Source organism: Euleptes europaea, chromosome 7, assembly GCF_029931775.1.
Source record: "Euleptes europaea isolate rEulEur1 chromosome 7, rEulEur1.hap1, whole genome shotgun sequence".
Taxonomy (NCBI): Eukaryota; Metazoa; Chordata; class Lepidosauria; order Squamata; family Sphaerodactylidae; genus Euleptes; species Euleptes europaea.
In genome coordinates, this window is record NC_079318.1 from 29,999 (window position 1) to 52,047 (window position 22,049).

The 22,049-nt window shown below is 42.6% G+C and overlaps 2 protein-coding genes across 3 annotated transcripts in view; both read right to left on the minus strand.

Annotated features, from left to right (window-relative positions):
• Positions 1-17,826, minus strand: part of ALDH8A1 (aldehyde dehydrogenase 8 family member A1) — a 37,563-nt gene extending 19,737 nt beyond the window's left edge. Inside the window, exons 1-3 of one of the 2 annotated variants that reach the window (XM_056852971.1) lie at positions 17,689-17,826; positions 8,402-8,549; positions 7,577-7,732 (exon numbers count right to left, since the gene is read on the minus strand). In XM_056852971.1, the coding sequence (XP_056708949.1) occupies positions 7,577-7,732; positions 8,402-8,549; positions 17,689-17,826 (442 nt within the window). Of the gene's footprint in view, positions 1-7,576; positions 7,733-8,401; positions 8,567-17,688 lie in introns of both variants that reach the window. The other variant, XM_056852972.1, reaches the window with a different exon arrangement.
• Positions 17,827-21,404: 3,578 nt separating this feature from the next.
• HBS1L (HBS1 like translational GTPase) overlaps positions 21,405-22,049 on the minus strand; it is a 108,712-nt gene continuing 108,067 nt past the window's right edge. The window contains exon 18 of the mRNA XM_056852862.1: positions 21,405-21,523. Within this exon, the coding sequence (XP_056708840.1) occupies positions 21,512-21,523 (12 nt within the window). The 3' untranslated portion in view covers positions 21,405-21,511. The remainder of the gene's footprint in view (positions 21,524-22,049) is intronic.

Consider the following 22,049-nt stretch of genomic DNA (forward strand, 5'->3'; position numbering starts at 1 on the left):
TGATTCGGCGGTTTTTAGTTCGGTGGAACCGAACTCAAAAAAGGTGGGGAAACGGGGAGCCGAATTCAGCGAGTTCGGGGTGTTCGGTGAATAAATTCAGCAAATTCGGGGTTCGGCGCAGCAGCATAACCGTCAGTTAGTAAGCAGCATTCTCCTGCGGCGAATCAGTGGCCAAGCTGGGTCTTCTTCCCCACCTTTAATGTGCATCTCTGACAATGGGGGTTTGCAATTAGCAGAGCTTGCCGCCCACGCCCAAAGCTCCCAGCCCTGACAAACAGCTGAGCTGCGGGGAGCAAAGGCGGGGCAGGTGCGAAGAAGATGGAACAGAAGACATCCACAGTAAGACCCATTTTGGGGCTTTTCTCTATAATTTTTCTCCTGTGTGTGTGTGTGTATGGGGAAAGCAGAGTCTGTGTGTGTATGGGGAGGGAGCAGTTTCTGTGGGTGGGTGAGGAAGCCAAAGGGGGCTTTCGCCTGTTCTGCGGGGGGGGGGGTGCCCCCTGATTGAACAGAAGACATCCACAGTAAGACCCATTTTGGGGCTTTTCTCTAATTTTTCTCCTGTGTGTGTGTGTGTGGGGGGGAAGCAGAGTCTGTGTGTGTATGGGGAGGGAGCAGTTTCTGTGGGTGGGTGGGGGAAGCCAAAGGGGGCTTTTGCCTGTTCTGCGGGGGGGGTGCCCCCTGATGGAACAGAAAACATCCACAGTAAGACCCAGCTGGTCAGCGGACAAAGGGGCAAATTGCCGGGGGTTTGCCCACCACCACTGGGCACCTGGCAATCCTATCTATGCATTCCAAATGATGTACCTCAAAAGCACTCTGAAAAGGTACTTGACTATTACTGGATTTATTTTTGCCTATGAAAACATTCCAAACTTCACTAATTTCTCAGTAAACCTACATATTACTATTTTTCATTCCCTGTATTGCAGGCCTTCAAGCTCGCAACAAGCACCACTGACAAGCACCACTAACCCTATCATAAATGGGGAAAAATCTGTGTAGGTAGTTGTGCTAGCATGAACCAGCAAAATAAAACATAATTCAAGTGGCGCCTTGATGATTGATAACATGTCTTCCTGCATCAGCTTTTGCAGATGAGAACTCACTTCATCAGATGCATTGGAATGGATGAAGTTATCGTTCATCACTCACCATGTAGTTCATATTTAGAATATGGCTGCATAATACCATCACATTCAGAGTTTAGAATTACCCAGCTGTAACTGTCAACATATGTCAAAGTTATGCCTAGTCTGCAGTTTGCTAAACAGATCATACTGATTAGCGTGACAGCTAAGTCATGTGATGATGCTGGTCTGATCCAGAGGGCAAATGTTCACGTGTGTACACTCTGCTGCAGGTCACTTCCGGTTTACACAATCCCCATTCCAGTTTGTACAGCCAGGAATGGGGATTTCCAGAATGACTCATCTCAGGTGAACTGTGATTGGTCATGAATGTGTATATAAGTCTGTATAGTGAATGTGAGTTACCTCTTGCTGAAATATATATGCTGGCGGAGCATGCTGATGCTCAGAGCTATGAATGTTAACAGCCAAAGGACTCTGTGTAGATATTGTAAATAAACTGTACATAGCAGAACTGCGTGGTGTGAAGTTGCTACCAGGTAAACTCCTGAAGTCCAGACAAGCTGTGCGCGACAGGGTTATCGGCCCAGATAGACTGCGCTGGGAGCTGGAGGTTCTATTGGAGTTGGTGAGCTACTGCCGTGAGTTGCTGCTGTGAGCGGTTTGGATGTCTACAGAGGCCAGCGACGCTGAGGACCTTGATGTACAGTCTGCAGACGGTTCAGTTGTTTCTGACAAGGAGTCGGAGGAGGAACCAGGGGAAGATAATCAGCTACTGCCGGTGAGCGAAGATATCATGGCGCAAGCTGCTTCTGCCCTGCTGATTGATAAACTGACTGCACATAACTATTCTGTTTGGTCTCTGCGAATGGAGCATTATTTTAAGCGTGAGTCATTGTGGACGTATGTGGATTCTCCCCCACAAGCTCCCACGCCTGAGGAAAGTTTAAAAGACCAGAAGGCATTGGCTACGTTGATATTAAGTGTTGCTGATGACCAGTTGGTGCATGTGGCGGGACAGGGGTCAGCTAAAGATGCCTGGAATAGCCTCAAGGCTGTATATATGCAAGACACGGCTGGATCTCTTATTTCCCTGATGAGAAGGATTTATAGAAAGACTATGGAGCCAAATGAGAGTGTTAGAGCTCATTTGAATACCTTAGCCACGTATTTTCAACTGCTGGCTCAGAGGGGAAAGCAGATTTCTGACCAGGACCAGGTGTTTATTGTCTTAAGTTCCCTGACGGAGCGTTTCGACCCACTTATCTCAGCCCTTGAATCTGTGGATGCAGCAAAGTTATCTTTGCAGTACATCTCTGGGAGATTGTTAGAGGAAGAGGCGCGATATATGTAACGGGAGTTGGCAGTCAGCCAGACCGGGAGCTGTGCCAAGCAAGAGATAAGGAAGGATACAAGCCTCAGCTGTGAAGCAAGTAAGCCTATACCTGTGGCTTTACGTGTCAAGAAATGTTACAGATGTGGAAAAGAGGGGCACATTCAAAGATTTTGCCCTGCTGCAAGGAAATACAGAGAAGGAAAAAAGACTCAATTTGTGACCAAACAGCAAGTTACGCTGGTGAGAGTGAGTCCAGACTCCCTGAATGACTCTTGGATAATTGACTCAGGAGCTTCACAAATATTTGTGAGGGAAGAAAGGCTACTAATGAACTCACATCAATCGGCGTTAGGTCATGTAAGTTTGGCAGATGGACGTTCTGCAACTGTTTCCTGTGAAGGAAGTGTAATGTTTGGAAGTTTAAACCATACATTCAATGATGTGCTTTGTATACCCCCTCTTGAGAAAAACTTATTAAGTATAAGTGCACTAGATTCTGCTGGATTCAGTGTGACTTTCAGAAATAAATGCTGTAATATTCTCAAAGGTGATAAAGTTATGGCAGTGGGGAAATTGAAAGATAATGTGTATGTGCTAGAGAACATGGCAGGTAAAGCACAAACAGTGTTAAATAAAAACCCTCACCATAAATGTATACATTTGCTACATAGAAAACTTGGCCATGTGGGCTGGGGTACCTTGAATAAAACTCTTGCCCTGCTGGGCAAAGAGAAGGTTGAAGGGTGCCAAACATATCTGGATTGTGATGTGTGCAAGCAAAGTAAGTCCAAAGCACACCCAGTTGCACCAAGGAGTGACAGAGTAACAAAAACCCCTCTATATCTTATTCATAGCGATGTGGTAGGCCCTTTCCCAGACAGTATATCTAAAAGAAAATATCTTCTTCTTTTGATAGATGATGCCACAAGGTTCACATGGGTGTATCCCATAGCAAAGAAGTCAGAGGTGTGTGATACTATAAAGATGTGGGCTAACAATGTGCAAAGGCAATTGGGGCATAAAATTTGTAAGTTCCAAAGTGATTTTGGGGGCGAGTACATGTCTGGTGAAATGGCTCATTGGTTTAAGACTCAAGGTATTGAACATAGAATTGCTAATGTATCTATGAGTCAAGAAAATGGTGTTGCAGAGAGAAAGGGAGGAGTACTGCAAACAATGATAAAATCAATGCTACTTGATGCTGGATTGCCAAAAATGTTCTGGGCTGAAGCGGCAAAAAATGCTTGTTATATATCAAATAGAATTTGGACAAGTGCCACAAATAATATTCCATACAAGGCTTTGTATGGGAAAGATCCCAGTTTGGATCATATCAGGATATTTGGCAGTAAAGCATGGGTTAATATACCACTGAAACAACGTAGGAAAGTGGTGAAAGAGCAAAAAAGTTGACATTCCTGGGGTATCAGACAGGAATGAAATCTTACCGTTTTGTAAATAACCAAAATGCATTAAGTTTCAGTCATTCAGCTACATTCTGTGAGGATGCTAATTGGCCTAAGATACATGCAAACCAATTACCATCCACAGTACTGTTACCTATGAATGATAATTCTGAAAATATGCCAGAGGTAAAACAGGAGGTGCAGTCACCAATACATGCAGACTCTGAGAGTGTGCAAAGTGCAGATCAGAGAGTAGTGCCAAGAGTGTCCTCTAGATCTACAAAAGGTATTCCACCTCAAAGGTATGGTGTAACTGCTAACCATGTGTTTGTTAAAGTTCCAACTGATTACAATGATGTGTTAAGTCTAGCCTCAGAAGAAAAAAATGCTTGGCTGCAAGCCATGGAGGCGGAATATAACTCATTGGTGTCAAATGAAGTATTTTCCTTATCTGAATTGCCGGCAGATAAGAAAACTCTGAGTTGCCGTTGGTTGTACAGACTCAAAACCTTGCCAAATGGGAATGTTAAATATAAGGCAAGATTAGTTGCGAGGGGATTTACGCAGGTGGTTGGACAGGATTATTATGAATCATTTGCCCCCACGATTCGCATGGAAACAATAATAGTTGCATTAACCAAGGCTGGAGCAGAAGGAATGCTAGTTGATCATTTTGATACTGCATATCTGAACGCACCTATTGAGGAAGAGTTATATCATGATCAAATACCAGGGTTCAAATGTCAAAATGCCAAAACAGTGTTAAAATTGCACAAGGCATTATATGGCTTAAAGCAATCAGGACATGCATGGAATATGTGTATAAAAAATGCTTTAACCAAAAAAGGGTTTAAGCAGAGTGTGTCTGATCCATGTCTGTATCAAGTGGAAATATGTAAACAAACCTGTTATTTATTACTTTTTGTGGATGATGTATGTCTAATGTACCACAACAAGGAACAGTTGAAATGGTTTATGCAGACCATACAGGAAATGTTTACAATGAAACATCTAGGCCCAATTAAGAATGAGAATGGTTGGTTTGAACTAAGCCAGGAGACTAAAATAAGTGAATTGCTGGAGAAGTATAACATGAGTGAAGCGCATGAGGTTACAACACCTATGACAACAAGTTACAATAGGGAACCGGATGATAAAGTGTTTGAACAGAAAGGATTGTATCAATCACTAGTGGGATCTCTACTGTACATAGGATGTTGGACCAGACCTGATATATGTGTTGCTGTTCACTGGTTATGCAGAAAACATGCCTGTCCATACCAGAAGGATTGGGTGGCGGCAAAGAGAGTTCTAAGATATTTAAAGGGAACTTGTGAGGGCCATGTGTCTTTGACTCCCCTTCCCCTTTGTGTGTCCTTCATCCCTCTCCCCTTTGAACTCGTAAAAGCAGTTCACACCTCCCCGGGTCCAGGCGCCTCGTCTGTCCTTCCCAGGTGCCGTCTTCCCCTCCCCTGCTGCGCTTCCTGCATGCACTCCCTCGGGCCAGATTCGGCCTTGGAGATCTGATAGTCCTAACAGTCTCTCTGAGACCGTTTGATGTTTTGTATCGCACCAATCTATCTTGTAGCTTCCCATAACAGAAGTGTGAACCCTGATGCCCTGTAGGAGATATATTCTGTAACCCCGATTGTTAGCTCACTTGCAACTTTAAACTCGTGTCTGCCTTGCACCATCTGAAGCTTTCAATAAATCCTTTGTTTCTGCATCCAAGTCTGAGCAAGTGATTTTGCGAAGTTAGCACAGTTTGGTTGGGACTCTCACAGAACTATAGCCAACAAATTAGTGCTGAAAGCAGATCAAAAACCAGCATTAATGACTTACAGTGATGCCAGTTGGGATGAACATAATGATGGCAAGTCCACAACAGGATTTACATTATATGTTTTAGGATCCCTAGTACAGTGGAAAACAATAAAACAAACCCACGTTTCCACAAGTACATGTGAGGCAGAATACTCAGCTTTAAGTGATTGCCTAGTACAATCAGAATGGTGCATTCAATTACTGTCTGACTTGAAAATAGAATGTACGGTACCAATAACTATAATGTGTGACAATACTGCAGCGCAACAATTAGCAAATGACCAGGGAGTGCGCACTAGGAGTAAGCACATTAATATACGGTATCAAAATGTACGGGATGCTGTGAATAGAGGAATAAGTCTGAAATATTGTACCTCTGAAAATAATGTAGCAGACATATTTACTAAATCTTTGAATACTGAAAGATTTCAATACTTGAAGAAATGGCTGTGTTTAACAAACGTTTGTCTAGGGAGGCGTGTCAACATATGTCAAAGTTATGCCTAGTCTGCAGTTTGCTAAACAGATCATACTGATCAGCGTGACAGCTAAGTCATGTGATGATGCTGGTCTGATCCAGTTTGTACAGCCAGGAATGGGGATTTCCAGAATGACTCATCTCAGGTGAACTGTGATTGGTCATGAATGTGTATATAAGTCTGTATAGTGAATGTGAGTTACCTCTTGCTGAAATATATATGCTGGCGGAGCATGCTGATGCTCAGAGCTATGAATGTTAACAGCCAAAGGACTCTGTGTAGATATTGTAAATAAACTGTACATAGCAGAACTGCGTGGTGTGAAGTTGCTACCAGGTAAACTCCTGAAGTCCAGACAAGCTGTGCGCGACAGTAACACACTGAGCGAGTACACTACCAAGGTTTGAAAGGGCCAGTCCAATTGTATCCAGGCATGGGTTGTGCAGGTACAGATGAGAAATGCTTTGTTGCTGGAGTAAACTACTGTTGTTTTAGAGCATAAACACTCTTTATTATACTTTGTGTGACAGCGATTTTACTTCATTTACATTTTAAAGTACACCATGACACCTAGCGGTGCATTGTGGAATTCCCTAAACAGAAACTGCATTTTACAGTTTTACTGTTATTGTCTATAGATTGTGCATCTAAATGCCAGCATTTGAAAATGTAAAAACTGTATGGTTAGGCTATTCCCATCCTGACTGGAAAGCTTCATGTTCCCTCCCTCCCCCCAAAAAATGAATGGTGGTTTTTGTAGCTATCATGTGCAAGTGATGGCAGCACAGAAATAACACGAGGAAAATATAATGGTATTTTGTGAGATAACCAGCTAGAGATTAGAACACTGTTTAGTTGTTATTTTGTGAGGTTATCTTAATTATTTAGTAATGACTGGATTGATGTTATTATAATCACAGGCAGGTCCATCCTTAGGCAAAAGGACTCTACTACTCGATTCTGCAGCAATGGCAAAATTAACAAACATTTTCAATATCAGAAAGTTTTTTAGTATCTTGCAGCCATCACTGAAGAGTTATTGCTATGGTGCCTTTTAATTTTGCTATTTTTAACTGCCCTGACCTGGATAGCCCCATCTGGTCAGATCTCGGAAGCTAAGCAGGGTTGGCCCTGGTCAGTATTTGGGTGGGAGATCACCAAGGAAGTCCAGGGCCATTATGCAGAGGTAGGTAATAGCAAACTACCTCTGAAAATATCTTGCCTCAAAAAACCTATGGGGTCACCATAAGCCTCCTGTGACTTGATGTCCTTCCCAAAAACATTAATTAGCACTGGGGGGCTTTACAATCCTAAACTGAAATTCAGTTCAACAGCAATAAAAAATAAATCTTCAGTCTATCTAGATAAGACATTCTCCAAAGCAGATATTAATTCTGTCAACAACAAAAAAGTTACTTCAGTAATTTGGAAAGACCTTACCAATTCCCACTGGTGTTCTCACAGTATAATGCATACAGTCCATATGGTCCATCTGTGTACTCTCCGTTGTCTGGTGAAGAATGGAAGATGAAAAAAAACGGAAGTTGTATATTGCCCGGGGGATGTCCACTGTTCTGGCAAATGTAATTGTTTTCCCTGAAACAAAGAGAGGTGTGGCAAGTGTCACTGAACTCTTGCAATGTTTACTGCAATCCTTTGGATAGGTACAAATTATCAAAAATTCTAATTCCTGAACTAAATGTTAAAGTTTTCTTACAAAAGAACAAAGACAATGGCACAGTTCTTATAAGTGGTACACAAAAGAGGGAGATCTAAAATGTTCAATAACCAGGTCTAAGAGCAAACAAAAAGTAACACCCACCCAAGACGATGGACATAAGAACTGGGAGCACTCTCTACAAGTGTTTCAGTGCGCACTGGCACAGATTATTGCATGGCTTGCACTTGGATTACTGGCAATTAACCTGTATAATTTCCCATTCTTTAAAGCATCTCTAAGAAATACTTTAGCCTCCTAAAAATCTTGGCCTGTCATTTCTTTCACCTACTGGTTATTCTTCATCCCACTTATCCTTCCAATATACCTGAACTTTCATACTGAGCCACATTTGCCTCTAGAGATATGTTGTAGATCCCTGATCCATGATGAGCAATTGTTGCACAAGGCTTAAACTCTTCAACAATCAAGTTGGATTCCCTCCCTTTGCTATGTGTCCTGGGCCACCCCACCACTGTCTTGGCCAACATGTTCATTTTGCCAGTCACCACTTGAACCCACTTTCCAAGACAGCCTTTTGCCTCTACCTTGATCTTTGGATTCTGCTCCTGCAAAGGACTCCAGATCTTCTTCAATGAGGTCCGCCAGTTTGCTCATTATTTTTGATCTTTCTTGAGGACTTCTGGCAGACCATCCTGGGAAGGCCTTTTGGGCAGCTTGGACTGCAGCCTCTACCTTGAAAAGACAATGAACTGATACATTTCATGTGGTGTTAAAGCAGAACAGGAAATAAAGGATATGCTAATGAAAAGTATGAGAGAGAAGAACATGATCTTAGAATATATTGTATCTTTTCAACACAGATTAATCTGGGCCATATTTCAGCCCATTATTTTGAAAGCCCCAGTTTCCTCCAAAATATGTGCTTTGGAGAATATACAGAGTGCTTATACAGAATCGACTCTCAGTATCTGGCACCTATGTGTACTGGGAAGATCATGGGTAATGCATACTGAAGCAAAGTTGGCGTGCCAAAATTGTAATGACTGAACAGGGCTCTTGCTCCTTCAAATGTATTATGCATCATTCTAACATTAGGAGGCAGTGTTGAGCTGCTGCCCCATCTCTCCACACAACTCTCTAATTTTAATTCTAACAGCTTCAGGAAGACATTGAAGGCTATTTATTTCAGAATGTTAGGTTAAACACCAAGAAATAAATCAGCAAACCCTGTGCCAGTTTCAACTTGTTGGTTCTGGTCTGAACTTCTGGGACAACAGAAAACAACTCGGCACCATCCGCTATATGACAGCCCTTCAAGTACTTGAAGATGGTTATCATATCCCCTCTCAGTCTTCTCCTCTTCAGGCTAAACATACCCTTCAACCTTTCCTCATAGGATATGGTCTCCAGACCCCTCACCATCTTTGTTGCCCTCCTCTGGACACGTTCCAGCTTGTCTACATCCTTCTTAAATAGCGGTGGCCAATACTGAACACAGTACTCTAGTTGAGGTCTAACCAGAGCAGAGTAAATTGATACCATCACTTCACATGATCTGGACACTATACTTCTGTTGATACAGCCCAAGATCGCATTTGCCTTTTTAGCTACTGCATCACACTGCTGTCTCACGTTCAGTGTTTGGTCTACTAAGACCCCAAGATGCTTTTCACACACACTACTGCTGAGACAAGTCTCCCCCATCCTATACTTATGCATTTGGTTTTTTTTACCAAAATGCAGAATTTTACATTTATCTTTGTTGAAGAGCATTTTATTAGTTTAAGCCCAATTCTCCAGCCTGTCAAGATCAGCCTGTATCCTGGCTCTGTCTTCTGACGTATTTTCTACCCCTCCCAATTTAGTATCTTCTGCAAATTTAATAAACACCCCCTCTATCCCTTCATCCAAATCATTTATAAAGATGTTGAACAACACAGGGCCCAGGACAGATCCCTGAGGCACTCCACTAGTCACTCCCCTCCAAGTGGATGAGGAACAATTAACAAGCACTCTTTAGACACCATCTGTCAGCCAGTTACAGATCCACCACATATTCCCAATTTGTCAACAAGAATATTATGTGGAACCTTATCAGAAGCCTTACTGAAATCAAGATAAACTATGTCTACTGCATTCCCCTGATCCAACAAGGTAGTAACTTTCTCAAAAAAGGAGATACAATTAGTCTGACATGTCTTTTTTTTTTTTTTTAGAAACCCGTGCTGGCTCTTAGTAATCAGATGCATCCTTTCTAAATGCTCAAGGACTGACTGTTTGATGATTTGTTCAAAAACTTTTCCTGGTATAGAAGTCAAGCTGATGGGTTGGTAGTTACCTGGGTCCTTCTTTTTCCCCTTCTTGAAGATTGGGACAACATTTGCTTGCCTCCAATCTTCTGGCACCACACCTGTTTTCCAAGAACTACTACTTTAACCTAATCAACCAGTTCTTCCCTGTTGGTGAGAATCAAATCAAGATTGCAGACTTCCTTGTTTCCTTTTCCACTTTCTGGAAGAGGAAGTTTTCAGCAAGACACGTCAGGAAGTTATTGGATCTTGCATATTTAGCAGAGTTGGACTTACAACAGTTATCCGGGTAATTGAAATCTCCCGTGACCACTGTGTCCTGTCTCTTTGAGAACTTTGTAACGTGGTCTAGGAGTATCTCATCCAAATCTAGGGCTGTTGATTCGGTTTGGCCAGAACTGAAAATCAGCCGAATTTCCCTTGATTTGGCGGTTTTTAGTTCGGGACGAACCAAACTCAAAACTGGCGGGCAACCGGGGAGCCGAATTCAGCGAGTTCAGGAGTTCACGAATAAATCCGGCAAATTCGGGGCGGCAGTAAGCAGCATAACCGTCAGTAAGCAGCATTCTCCTCCCCCGGCCAATCGGTGGCCAAGCTGGGTCTCCTTCTGGCCAATCAGTCAGGATTGAATACTGGAGGAATCAGCTGATGTGCGGCCCAGCCGGGGAGAGAGAGAGAGAGAGAGGGAAATCCTCCTGTGTGTGTGTGTGTGGGGGATGCTTGTGCACATTCGCTCCTTTCCGTGGCTGCAGGGGGTGCATTTTTGAGCGTACAGACCCCAAACTTTCAGCGGAGATTCAGACAAGCCTTCTTAAGAGACCAGCCAAGTTTTGTAAACATAGGGTCAGGGGGTCCCAAGATATGGGCTCCCTTTTTCTTTCCATGGCTGCAGCGGGCGCATTTTTGGTGGTACAGACCCCAAACTTTCAACGGAGCTTCAGATGAGCCTTCTTAAAAGACCCCCCAAGTTTTGTAAACATTGGGTCAGGGCCCCCCGAGATATGGGCTCCACCCCTTTTTCCACTCCCCCCTTTTCCATTTCCGTGGCTGCAGGGGGCGCTTTTTGGGGGGTGCAGCCCCCAAACTTTCAGCGGAGCTTCAGACAAGGCTTCTTAAGAGACCACCCAAGTTTTGTAAACATTGGGTCAGGGCCCCCCGAGATATGGGCTTTCCCCTTTTCCCTATTGGGATGAATGGATCACCCTCGAGAGATGCATACATATGGATCTCATATTGGATACAAATGGAATCATATTGGATTACCCAGCCTCCCAGCCCCTCCTGATGGAACAGAAGACAGCCACAGTAAGACCCCTTTGGGGGCTTTAATCTATAATTTTTCCTTTCTGTGTGTGTGTGGGGGGGGGAAGCAGAGTCTGTGTGTGTGTGGGGAGGGAGCAGTTTCTTTGGGTGGGGGGGGAGCCAAAGGGGGCTTTTGCCGGTTCTGCCTGGGGTGTGTGTTTCCCCTCCAGTCTCTCTCTCCCTGGTTTGAGGGGGGGCTTCAGTTTTGTGTCTTCAGGTTTTCCCTCATTCATAAGATCAGTTAGGTTATTTTGATGCTTGCTCAAAACTGGTTTTCAAATGGTGACTTAAAGAATGCATCTGCCTGGTCCCAAGTCCAATGCAAAAGGAGAAATTCCACCCCTTCCTGCTCATTATGCATAGCTAGCTGCCTCTGTCCCTTTCCATGGTTTGCACACTCCCAGGTGTCAGGTATTTCTTTGCACTGTTGCAAAGGTGTTGCATTGCGTGCTTGTGTTGCTTTGCAGTTGTATTGCTTTGCAAATTTTTTCACACCTGCCCCGCTCTTGCTCTCAGCTGTTTGTTGGGGCTGGGAGCTTTGTGCGTGGGCGGCAAGCTCTGCTCGGAGATACACATTAAGGGTGGGGGGACCCCTTTCGGGGCCCATATCTCAGCCCCCCCGACCCCAAACTTGGGGGGTCTTTCAAGAAGCGTCCTTTGAAGCTCCTCTGAAAGTTTGGGACCTTTACCCCCAAAAATGCCCCCCAGAGCCGTGGAAAGGCGCGGTTGTGTTTGTAATGGCTTTATTCGGCCGAATTTTTTCCCCGAACTTTGAATTCCTGCCGAATTGCACGGACCTGAAACGGGGGAGTTCGGACTGCGGCATATCCCGAATCTAAACAGGCCAAATTCAGCCGAATCCGAAGTATACTGAATTTTTTTCAATTCAACAGCCCTATCCAAATCCTCTGCCTGGTTTGGTGGTCAATAGCAGACCCCCACCATAATATCACTATTATTTCTTACCCTTTTTATTTATACCCATAGACTCTCGACTGAACTTCCATGCTCAGATTCATGTATTTCCTCACAAGTATACACATCTTTAACATATAATGCCACTCCTCCCCTCTTCCTTATCTGTCTATCCCTTTTAAACTAGTTGCACCCCTCAGTCTTAATATTCCAATCATGAGTGACATCCCACTAAGTTTCTGTAATGCCAATTAGGTCAAAATCCCCTTCCTGTATTAGGGCTTCAAAGGCTAAGAAGGCCAATGCAATTCTGGGCTGCATCAATAGGACTATTGTGTCTAGATCAAGGGAAGTAATACTACCACTGTATTCTGCATTGGTCAGACCTCACTTGGAATACTGTGTCCAGTTTTGGGCTCCACAATTTAAGAAGGATGCTGACAAGCTGGAGCATGTCCAGAGGAGGGCGACCAGAATGGTCAAAGGTCTAGAATCTATGAGGAGAGTCTTAGGGAGTTGGGTTTATTTAGTTTGGAGAAGAGAAGGTTGAGGGGAGACATGATAGCCATGTTTAAATATTTGAAGGGATGTCATGTTGAAGAGGGAACTAGCTTGTTCTCTGTTGCTCCAGAGACTAGGATACGGAGTAATGGATTTAAACTAATAGAAAAGCGATTCCACCTGAACATTAGGAAGAACTTTCTGACGGTGAGGGCTGTTCGACGATGGAATGTGCTGCCTCAGAGAGTGGTGGAGTCCCCGTCCTTGGAGGTCTTTAAGCAGAGGCTGCATGGCCATCTGTTGGGAGTGCTTTGATTGTGGGATCCTGCATGGCGGGGGGAGGGTGTGGGGTCACTGGGGATGTGGGGGGGAGGTAGTTGTTAATTTCCTGCATTGTGCAGGGGGTTGGACTAGATGACCCTGGTGGTCCCTTCCAACTCTATGATTCTATGATTCTTCCTGTTTGTTTCCCATACTCTGTGTATTAGTGTAGAGACATCGGAATCCATGGTTTATGTGCCCCAAGGTTTTTGTTTCTGAATTTACCCGCAATGTTATGTTTCCTTGCAAACCTGCCACTCCCTGCAAATCTTTATTGTTCTCATCTCCAGTTATTGTCATCGTGCTAGGCTTTAAGTTCTTGTCTTGCTCCCCCATAGGATTTAGTTTAAAGCCCACCTGATCAGGTTTGTGAGGATCTCACCAACCACATTTTTTCCCTACCCTCATGATGTGCAAACCATCTCCCAATAGAAGAGCTTCATCTCGAAAGTGTAAACAATGGTCCAAAAATCCAAACCTTTCTTGACAACACCATCTATGCATCCAGTCATTAATTTGTATTCTTCTTGCCTTCCTAAGCCATGACCTTCAAAAGGAAGAACTGATGAAAAAACAACTTGCACCCCCAGGTCCTTCACCCTCTTATCCAGAGCTGCATAGTTTCTTTTAATACTTTCTGGGCTGTGTAGGGCAATATCATTTGTTCCCACATGAATGAGCAAGAAGGGGTAATAATCTGTGGGCTTGATGAGTCTTACTATCCTGTCTGTCACATCCTGAATATGTGCACCTTGTAGACAGCATACCTCTCAAGACAACAAGTCCAGTTGGCACACTTTAGACTCTACCCCTTAGTAGGGGATCCCCAATTACCAGAACACGACTCTTCCTAGATTGGGGGGGGCATAACCTTTGTTATACTGGTCAAAGACCGCAATAAATTTTACATGGAAATGGGGGGTGGGGAGCTTGAGTCCTCTCATGTGCAAGAACCTGATAAATTTATTTCAAGCTTTGGGAGGGTAGCCCTTGTTCCAGTGGTCCAGAATCCATATCTATGGGGAGATGCTGGAACCAATCACTGAGCAACAGAGGATCAATGACTCCTGATTTTCCAGCTCCCGTGGGTCACTCTTCCATGCACCCTCCTCCTGTGTTGGTTGCACCTCCATTTGTTGAGAGACCTATCTCTCCTCCTCTTCCTGTTGCCCCCTAAAGAGTGCTTCATGCATTCTATGGAGTGCCTCAAGTCCCTGTATCTTCCCTCCAGCAGGGCTACCAACTTACACTTACTGCAAGTGTAATTATTGTTATCCTCAGGTAAGAGTACAAACATGCCACAGACCTTGCATGTTACTGCCTCAACTCCCTCACTAGCCACGCTGCTGCGATCCATTGCTGAAGTGGTTCGGTGTCTTTCCTGCACTTCCCTGATTACTCCCCTGACAAACTGCCTCTCAAGAATCCCTGTTTGAGAAGCAAAAACACTGAACACATATAAAATGTATAAACTTGTCAGCTGCTTACTGGGGCCCCAGGCTAAGAACCCTAGGGCAAGAGCCCCGCTGTTTCTTGCATTCTGCTCTGGAAAACTTAAAATTATCATTTTAGGCCAGGTTTTATTATAATTCAGAAGCCCCCTGAATGGAAAATACAGGTTTCCTACAGGGGAGACGCTTGTGCGCCATGACCAGCCTTATGGTAGGCCTTATGGCACCTAGCACTGCCCAACACTTCAGAGGGCTTTACTCTGGTACAGTAGCAAGTTAGTAACCGGAAAGGACTGCATTGTCCTGAGGCAACTGTTTTCCAAGACAAAAGAGCCACATGCTAGAAGACAGGAAGGAAGTGATGGGCAAGAGGAGGGGGACAAATTGGCTGTCCAGTGGCCATGGAGGAACAGACCCTACAAGAATGGAGAGCGAGAAACATTGGGAGCCTTATGGGAGGACACAGCAAACCTCAGAGCCAGTACGTGGACCTGAGAGGACTGCCCATTGACAGATCAAAGATCACTGCAGGGTATGTGTGTTTGTGCGCTGTCACTAGGTTCTTAACAACATGGCAACAGATGTGTAAAGTGCAGAAGAACAAATATCTACGGGAAACTGAAATGTTTCTTTTTGCAGGACTCAACCATCACTTCCAAAGGAAATTTGGTCTCTCCCTGCACCATGTGCAGGAGTTATCCAGAGCAGGAATGAACAAGAAACAAAGACATGGGAAGGATACCAAGTCTGGCTCAGGGTAAGCAACACTCTAAAGAGCAAACACTCCCAATTGTCAGCATTTTTAAAAAGTAGATATACCTTGCCAATTGCCTATAAAGCATTTTTTGCCATGGAATAATTAGAGCCCAAAATGGCATTCTCCTGAGGAATTCTTCCCTCACCATTCCCTGAAGGGTTCTCGCCACTATGGATCCGGAGGTTTCCCTGAGCTTGGTCATTCGTTGCTAGAGGCAGTGGCTCTTAATGGCTTGTGACCCAGGCTTAGAGTGCTTGGATGTTTCAACAGGACAGGGAGATTCTCCACATCACTGTCCCTTCTTGTTCTAGAAATGCTGTCCCGCATTGTTTGTGAAAGTAAATATGAAGCAAATAACACAGAGCACAGCTTCAAAAACCAGCAAGTGCCAGCCCCTTTAAACCTTCAGTGGGAAGCTGCCTCATACTGTGCTCCCTTGAAAACGGGAGAGGTTCTTATCAGTTGCTTTCTAGAGCTACCAGAAAGGGCTGAATGAGTTTTGTTACTTTTACTGAAGGTTGCGATGCAATAAGATCAACAATGATACAACTGATATGCATACCAAAACACATACTTATTTACCCAGATATCAATCCAGTGTGGTATAGTGGTTAAGAGCAGTGGACTCTTAATCAGAACCAGGTTCAATTCCCACCCTCCTCCACATGAAGCCTGCTAGGTGACCATGGGCCAGTCACAGTTCTGTCAGCTCTCTCAGCCCCACCTACCTCACAAGGTGTCTGTTGTGGGGAGGGGAAGAGGATTGTAAGCTGCTTTGAGACTCCTTTCGGTAGAGAAAAGCAGGGTATAAAAACCAACTCTTCTTCTATTTACATTTTGGTTTCATCCTCCCCCCCCCCCCACTTAATGTTTTCAGTTGGAAGATGCTTTGGAACAGAATCTTTTGAATCCAGATTTCCACTAGGGGAAAGGGGGCATTTTAGCTGACTCTCCCCTACACTGCAGACCTCCAGTCAGTCTTCATGCTTTCCTGAAGGTCCCTTGTACGCTGGGAGCAGGGCAGGGGAGGTGAGAAAGCCTTCTTCTGTGCCACAAGTCCTTTCAGTCAGTGGAAATTACCACTGGATCCAACACTGGATCAAACATATGGTGATACTGGCAAAAATCTTTCCAGTTGTACATTTAGCAATGTTCTTATGCATCTGCTGCATACTGGGGAAGACCCAACAGATGGAAGAGTGATGCTTATGTGGCATATGAAAAAATGGTGGGTGGGGTAAAAGAAACCTTAGTGGTTGGCTTTTGTCCATCTGTCTCAACGTTGTATAGTTATACAGAATCTCTGTTGGTATTAATGTCTGAGCAGTAGGATCCTTTTCCTGCAAATCCTTGGTATTACTAATCATCTGGCTCAACTGAATTAAAAAGAGTCATCTTTCATTTTATCTACAAAATGGAGGCTGTTTACACTTGCTGTTTTTCTTGCTAAGGACTCTGGACCTCTGTCTTTTCCTTCATCAAGTAGGTCAAAGACTATCTTTGCATCTGTTCCTTTTAAATGCAGGTTTCCCTAAAGATCTCTTTATGTAGCTGCTAACCTTCAGGTAACAAGTAAAACTTTAGCAGAACTAGTTATACTTCAACTATAACTTATCTATGTTTAATAAATATTTGAGCAACTCATGCTAAAGGTTACTGAGGAAACTGCAAAAAAAAAAAAAAGTGGCTAGCATTAGAAACACTTCCACTTACCAATACAAAAGTCATTTTCATTTACATCTTTTGCAGGTTTTTAAAAAAAAGAATTAGGCACAAAACTGCATCCAGTATATCTGGCAATGCATATTCCTGCACAGTAATAGTTTGTTGCCGTCTCACCTTGCTTTCACATGAATTTGAATGCTCAGTACTGTCCTAGAGAAATCAAGTTGCAGCTGGGTTACCCCTTTTAGGAACATCCAACTATTGCCACTTCAGCTGGATTGTTTCGAAAGATAATACCTTGCATATCAAGAGCAGGTCCACCCAGGTACCAGAGATATAGGATATTACTGCAGATCTAGGGGTTTCCTTTACAAAGTTATAGGTAACTGGTTTCAGCGTTTTAAGACTTCAAACCAGGAGCCACAACAATTACCTTTATTTATCATGACATAAGAATTTTAACCAACTTATATAAAAACATAAAACCATTCAGATATTGTTTTAGATCAGTAAATGGCTAAAACATTTACAAAGGAAACTGATGCTAAGCTTACGTCTTCAAACAATAATTTACATCCTTTTACAGTAATTCCTACAGATAGTTGCCTTGGTGTACAGGCAGTAGAATTTAATCAGAGCAGCAAACTCACCTCTTCTCTGCCACTGTCTGGGACTTTACAATATACTTTTCCTGTGGAGGGATCATAGGAATCTAAATAAAATGCACAAGGAACAAACTGTCCACCTATATAGTTCTCCAAAACCAGATCGGCTTTTGAGCTAGCCATTGCGAACAGTTTGTGTTATCCAAGCGCTTGTGATGAACCTTAGTACTGCAGGGCCTGTCTTATTTATACGGAGAAGCTCAAACTCCTCCCTTCTTGTAAAACTTCATTAACTGGATCCAAGAATGGGATGTTTTTCAGTACCTGCTGCAAACAACCTATGTGAGGGGCCTTCAGTGATGCTGATCATGCTAATTATTACGTGCAATAAAAGTGACAACTGGGATTGGATTTGACCGACCTCTTTGTCGAAAGTTATGTTAGCACTGACCTCAGGGTTTGCAGAACAAACAGACTCACTTGCTCCATTTCCATGTGTGAGTCTGTTTATTCTGCAAACCCCTTCTATGGCTTGTGACAGAATGCGATTGATTACAAAGTACAGTAAGTAGGTAACCATCTTTTGTTTTAGGTGGATTAGATACAGATCAGAAGCCACTAAAAGACAAGCAAAGAAATGGGCAGGGGGAGGATCCTCAATGAATTGAATAAATTCATTCAAGGAAGGAGGAGCACGTGTATATTGTATATTCTAACACTGGGCCTCATGCCTTTACCTGTCACAAAATAACGGTTTTCGGTTTCTTGTCCATAGTTATTTCATTGCCTCATAAATCAGCCTCAGGATTCATTTTGCCAGCAATTGCATTACGCTAACTTCATAGTTCCTGTCCAGGTAAAGAAGTTCGAATATGTTTTTTTCATATGCATCTCTAATGGAACATTTCTTGCACTCAAATAGCAATACCAATTAACAGAAGAGAATACATTAATAGAATTTTGTAATGGTCCAATACAATCTAAATTGATGCAGAGCCCCTTTGCCACATTTGTCACGTTTTTGAGGACATTGATTCATAGAGCCATCGCCATGAGTCGGAAGTAACTTGATGGCACTTAACACACACAGAGACCCTTATAAAGTCTCCAAAATTTGTCTGAGCTTGATGGGGGAAATGCCCTGTGTCAGCTCACATTGCAACTTATCAACAAATAACTTGTTCGGACTACTTTGCTCAATCTAAAGAAGAAACTGATATTGGTTCTCGTAGGTTATCCAGGCTGTGTAACCGTGGTCTTGGTATTTTCTTTCCTGACTTTTCGCCAGCAGCTGTGGCTGGCATCTTCAGAGGAGTAACAGTGTCCTTCAGTGTTACTCCTCTGAAGATGCTGGCCACAGCTGCTGGCAAAACGTCAGGAAAGAAAATACCAAGACCACGGTTACACAGCCCGGATAACCTACAAGAACCAATGAACTCTGACCGTGAAAGCCTTCGACAATATTAAGAAACATAATACAAGGCAGAACAATGCCAGCATGGTGTAGTGGTTATAACAGTGGAGAAAGATCTGGGAAACCCAGGTTAAAATCCCCACGCTGCCATGTGTGACCTTGGGCCAGTTACAAACACTCAGCCTTTCCTGCCCCAAAGGGTTGTTGTGAAGATAAAATAGGAGGGGAGAATGTTGTAAACTATGCTGAGTCCTCAAGAGCAAAAGTGACATGTAAATTATAAAAAATGGAGACTGTTTCAGGCAAGTGACACATCTAGCAATAGTTGTACATTCATACCCATTTCACTCATACAATTTCTGGGTTATTTTAAAAATAAAGATTTGAGGGCTCCAGAATATTGGATCATTAAATCTTGCAAATTGTTATTGTACTTTTTGTTACTTGCTACACAGATCTTTAACTGCGAGCATAATTGGCTATCTTCTAATTTAGCTAGCCTAATCTAATTAGCCAACCTAATCTAATACTCCAAACACTAATAAAGCCATCTGCGGAGAGACTGCTGCTGGCTGAAACATATTTGGGATGTTTTGTAGCCCACTTCTCATGATCTGTTGCTGAACTGCTAGGAATGGTACTCGCATGTCATGACCATGTATTTCCCTACACTGCAATTCTGAATGTTGTTATGCATCTGCAGATTTTGTGGAGGAATGCAGGATTTCCACGTATGCAGGCTGTCTTGTCAGTACACATATACAGATGTGGTGCTCAGGCTCCTGTCAACCTGCCCACCTTTTCTGTGGTTTCCTACCACTGTTAACAAGTACTTGCAGTCATCCCAATGCTGCAGTGTGATCTGCATGATGGGATATACGGCTCAAAACCAACCACACATTGCACAAATATGGAACAAAAACAAGGGGGAGTCACTAAAATCTATACCAAAAAAACAGGTCTTCAGATCAATGTCATGCAAAAACTGTGCCCCATAGTGACAGGGTATGCTGTTGCATGTAATTCAGTGGGATTACCAAATGCGAGTACCAGGCTGGAATTCCATCTTTTTTAGGAACACAGCCCAAGACATGAATGAAATTGAATTACTCAACTAAAAAAAGAAAGGTGCGTATATAAAACTCTCATATAATTCCTTGAAAAATGCAAGGTCTATTATCCTGTACATCCTCTCATGCTTTAAAATGAGGCAATAATGCTAACCAACTGGAAAAATGGCAACAAGAATGAGTACATGTTTCACAGGAAAAGTGACCGTGACCAAATTTTGGAAAGGTACAGTGCTGTCCCCAGTTACCGATATTTTTTGATTGCAGCAAGGGTTATCAAAACTCATATGATCACTTCAAAATTTCAATAAAATCCATGAAATGCATCCTTTTGTTGATCTGGCAAGGAATGCTCCACTTGCAAAAAAGTCTTGAAAGTGTTTAAGTTTCACTGGATAGTGGACCACACCTTCTATTTACAGGACTACACTGGATACATTTGTTAAGGCTGGGAAGTTTCTAAGAAATATCTGTATCTGAAAATAGACATGTACAAAAAAAAAAAAGATATATACTTGTCTTTCAAAGAAGATGCATGTGTGGCAAATATCTAGGTGTAGCTCTAGAGTTCACAAAAACTCCTGAACCATGAAAAGTACAATAATTGCTTACAAATCTCCAGACATCAATGTTATATGCTGGTATAAGCCTGTGTGTTTAAAGTATGAAAAAAAGTACACAATTCTTCTAGAGAGGCATGTTTGACTATTCTGATCATGGCATTTATTTATAAAATACTCAAACAGAAACCGGTATTATGCTCAGACCAAGTAGTTTATTATACGTCTAAAATTTAAAAAATTAGATTAGCCATTATTGGACAAACTACAGTTACACAAATAAGTTTTTTTAAATAAAATTAGGATAGGAATAAATTTATTTCTAGGTGCAGCATTATGTTCTGTTTTCTGAAACAGAAGGAAATAAGATTCTTGGAAAATGTGTTTGTAGAAACCCCAAAATGTTTCAGCCCAACTGAAGTAATTTATGAAAATGTGTGCAGCAAGTAATCAGCTCCCCAAAAAAATTGTAAACAAAGTTTAAGGCTGGAAGTAACAAGCTTTTTTCATGATGAGTCGACCATCCTTTAATACATCATTCTGCTTAACTTTTCTTAAAAGGTCCACCTGATGGGGTCAGGTTTCAGACTGGGAATATACGGGAACTCGTGCAATGAAGAAGTACAACTTGCATATTTCCTGGGTTGGCATATTGTTTTGCAGCAATGATAGCCCCCAAATGCTTGCAATGCTCCCAATACGGTCTTCCCTCTTCTCAAAAATGTAATTGCCTTCGTTCCTTCAACTGATACAAGATTCTTCAAACAAGACTATCTGGCCAGATGCTTTTATTTGGTTGGATTGCAGAAGTCCTGGTACCACTATCATTCTTTAATCTAAACAAACCCAAAAAAATTAGATGAAAACTTCTGCAAAAACATTAAAGACATTTCAAATAATTAAAATAACAAGTTTGTGTGTCAAAGTTTCAAGTGAAAATTTATCAATCTGAATCCAAAACTTCTGAATAGTAATGTACCATGTACAGGTACAATCCTACAACTTTCTAAAACATACAGAGGGCATAGTTTAAGTAGAAGATCATCCGCCTTACATGAAGAAGATCCTAGGATAAATCCCCAGCTTTTCACTTAAGAGATCTTAGGTATCAGCCATGACAACCTGGGAGAGTGGCTGCCCATCAAAGTAGACCAGTGGTCTGACTCGGTACAAGGTAACATCCTACATTCTTAGAAGGTATTTCAGAACATAGATGTTAAGATTCATACTTCAGTTGAAACAAGTCTAGTAAGATATTAGTAACTGGAAGTCATGTAAGAACAGTACTGATCAGTATATGGACTTACTGTAACCCTATGCTTAGTTTCTCATGTTAGATATGTACTTAATCACATCAGTGAC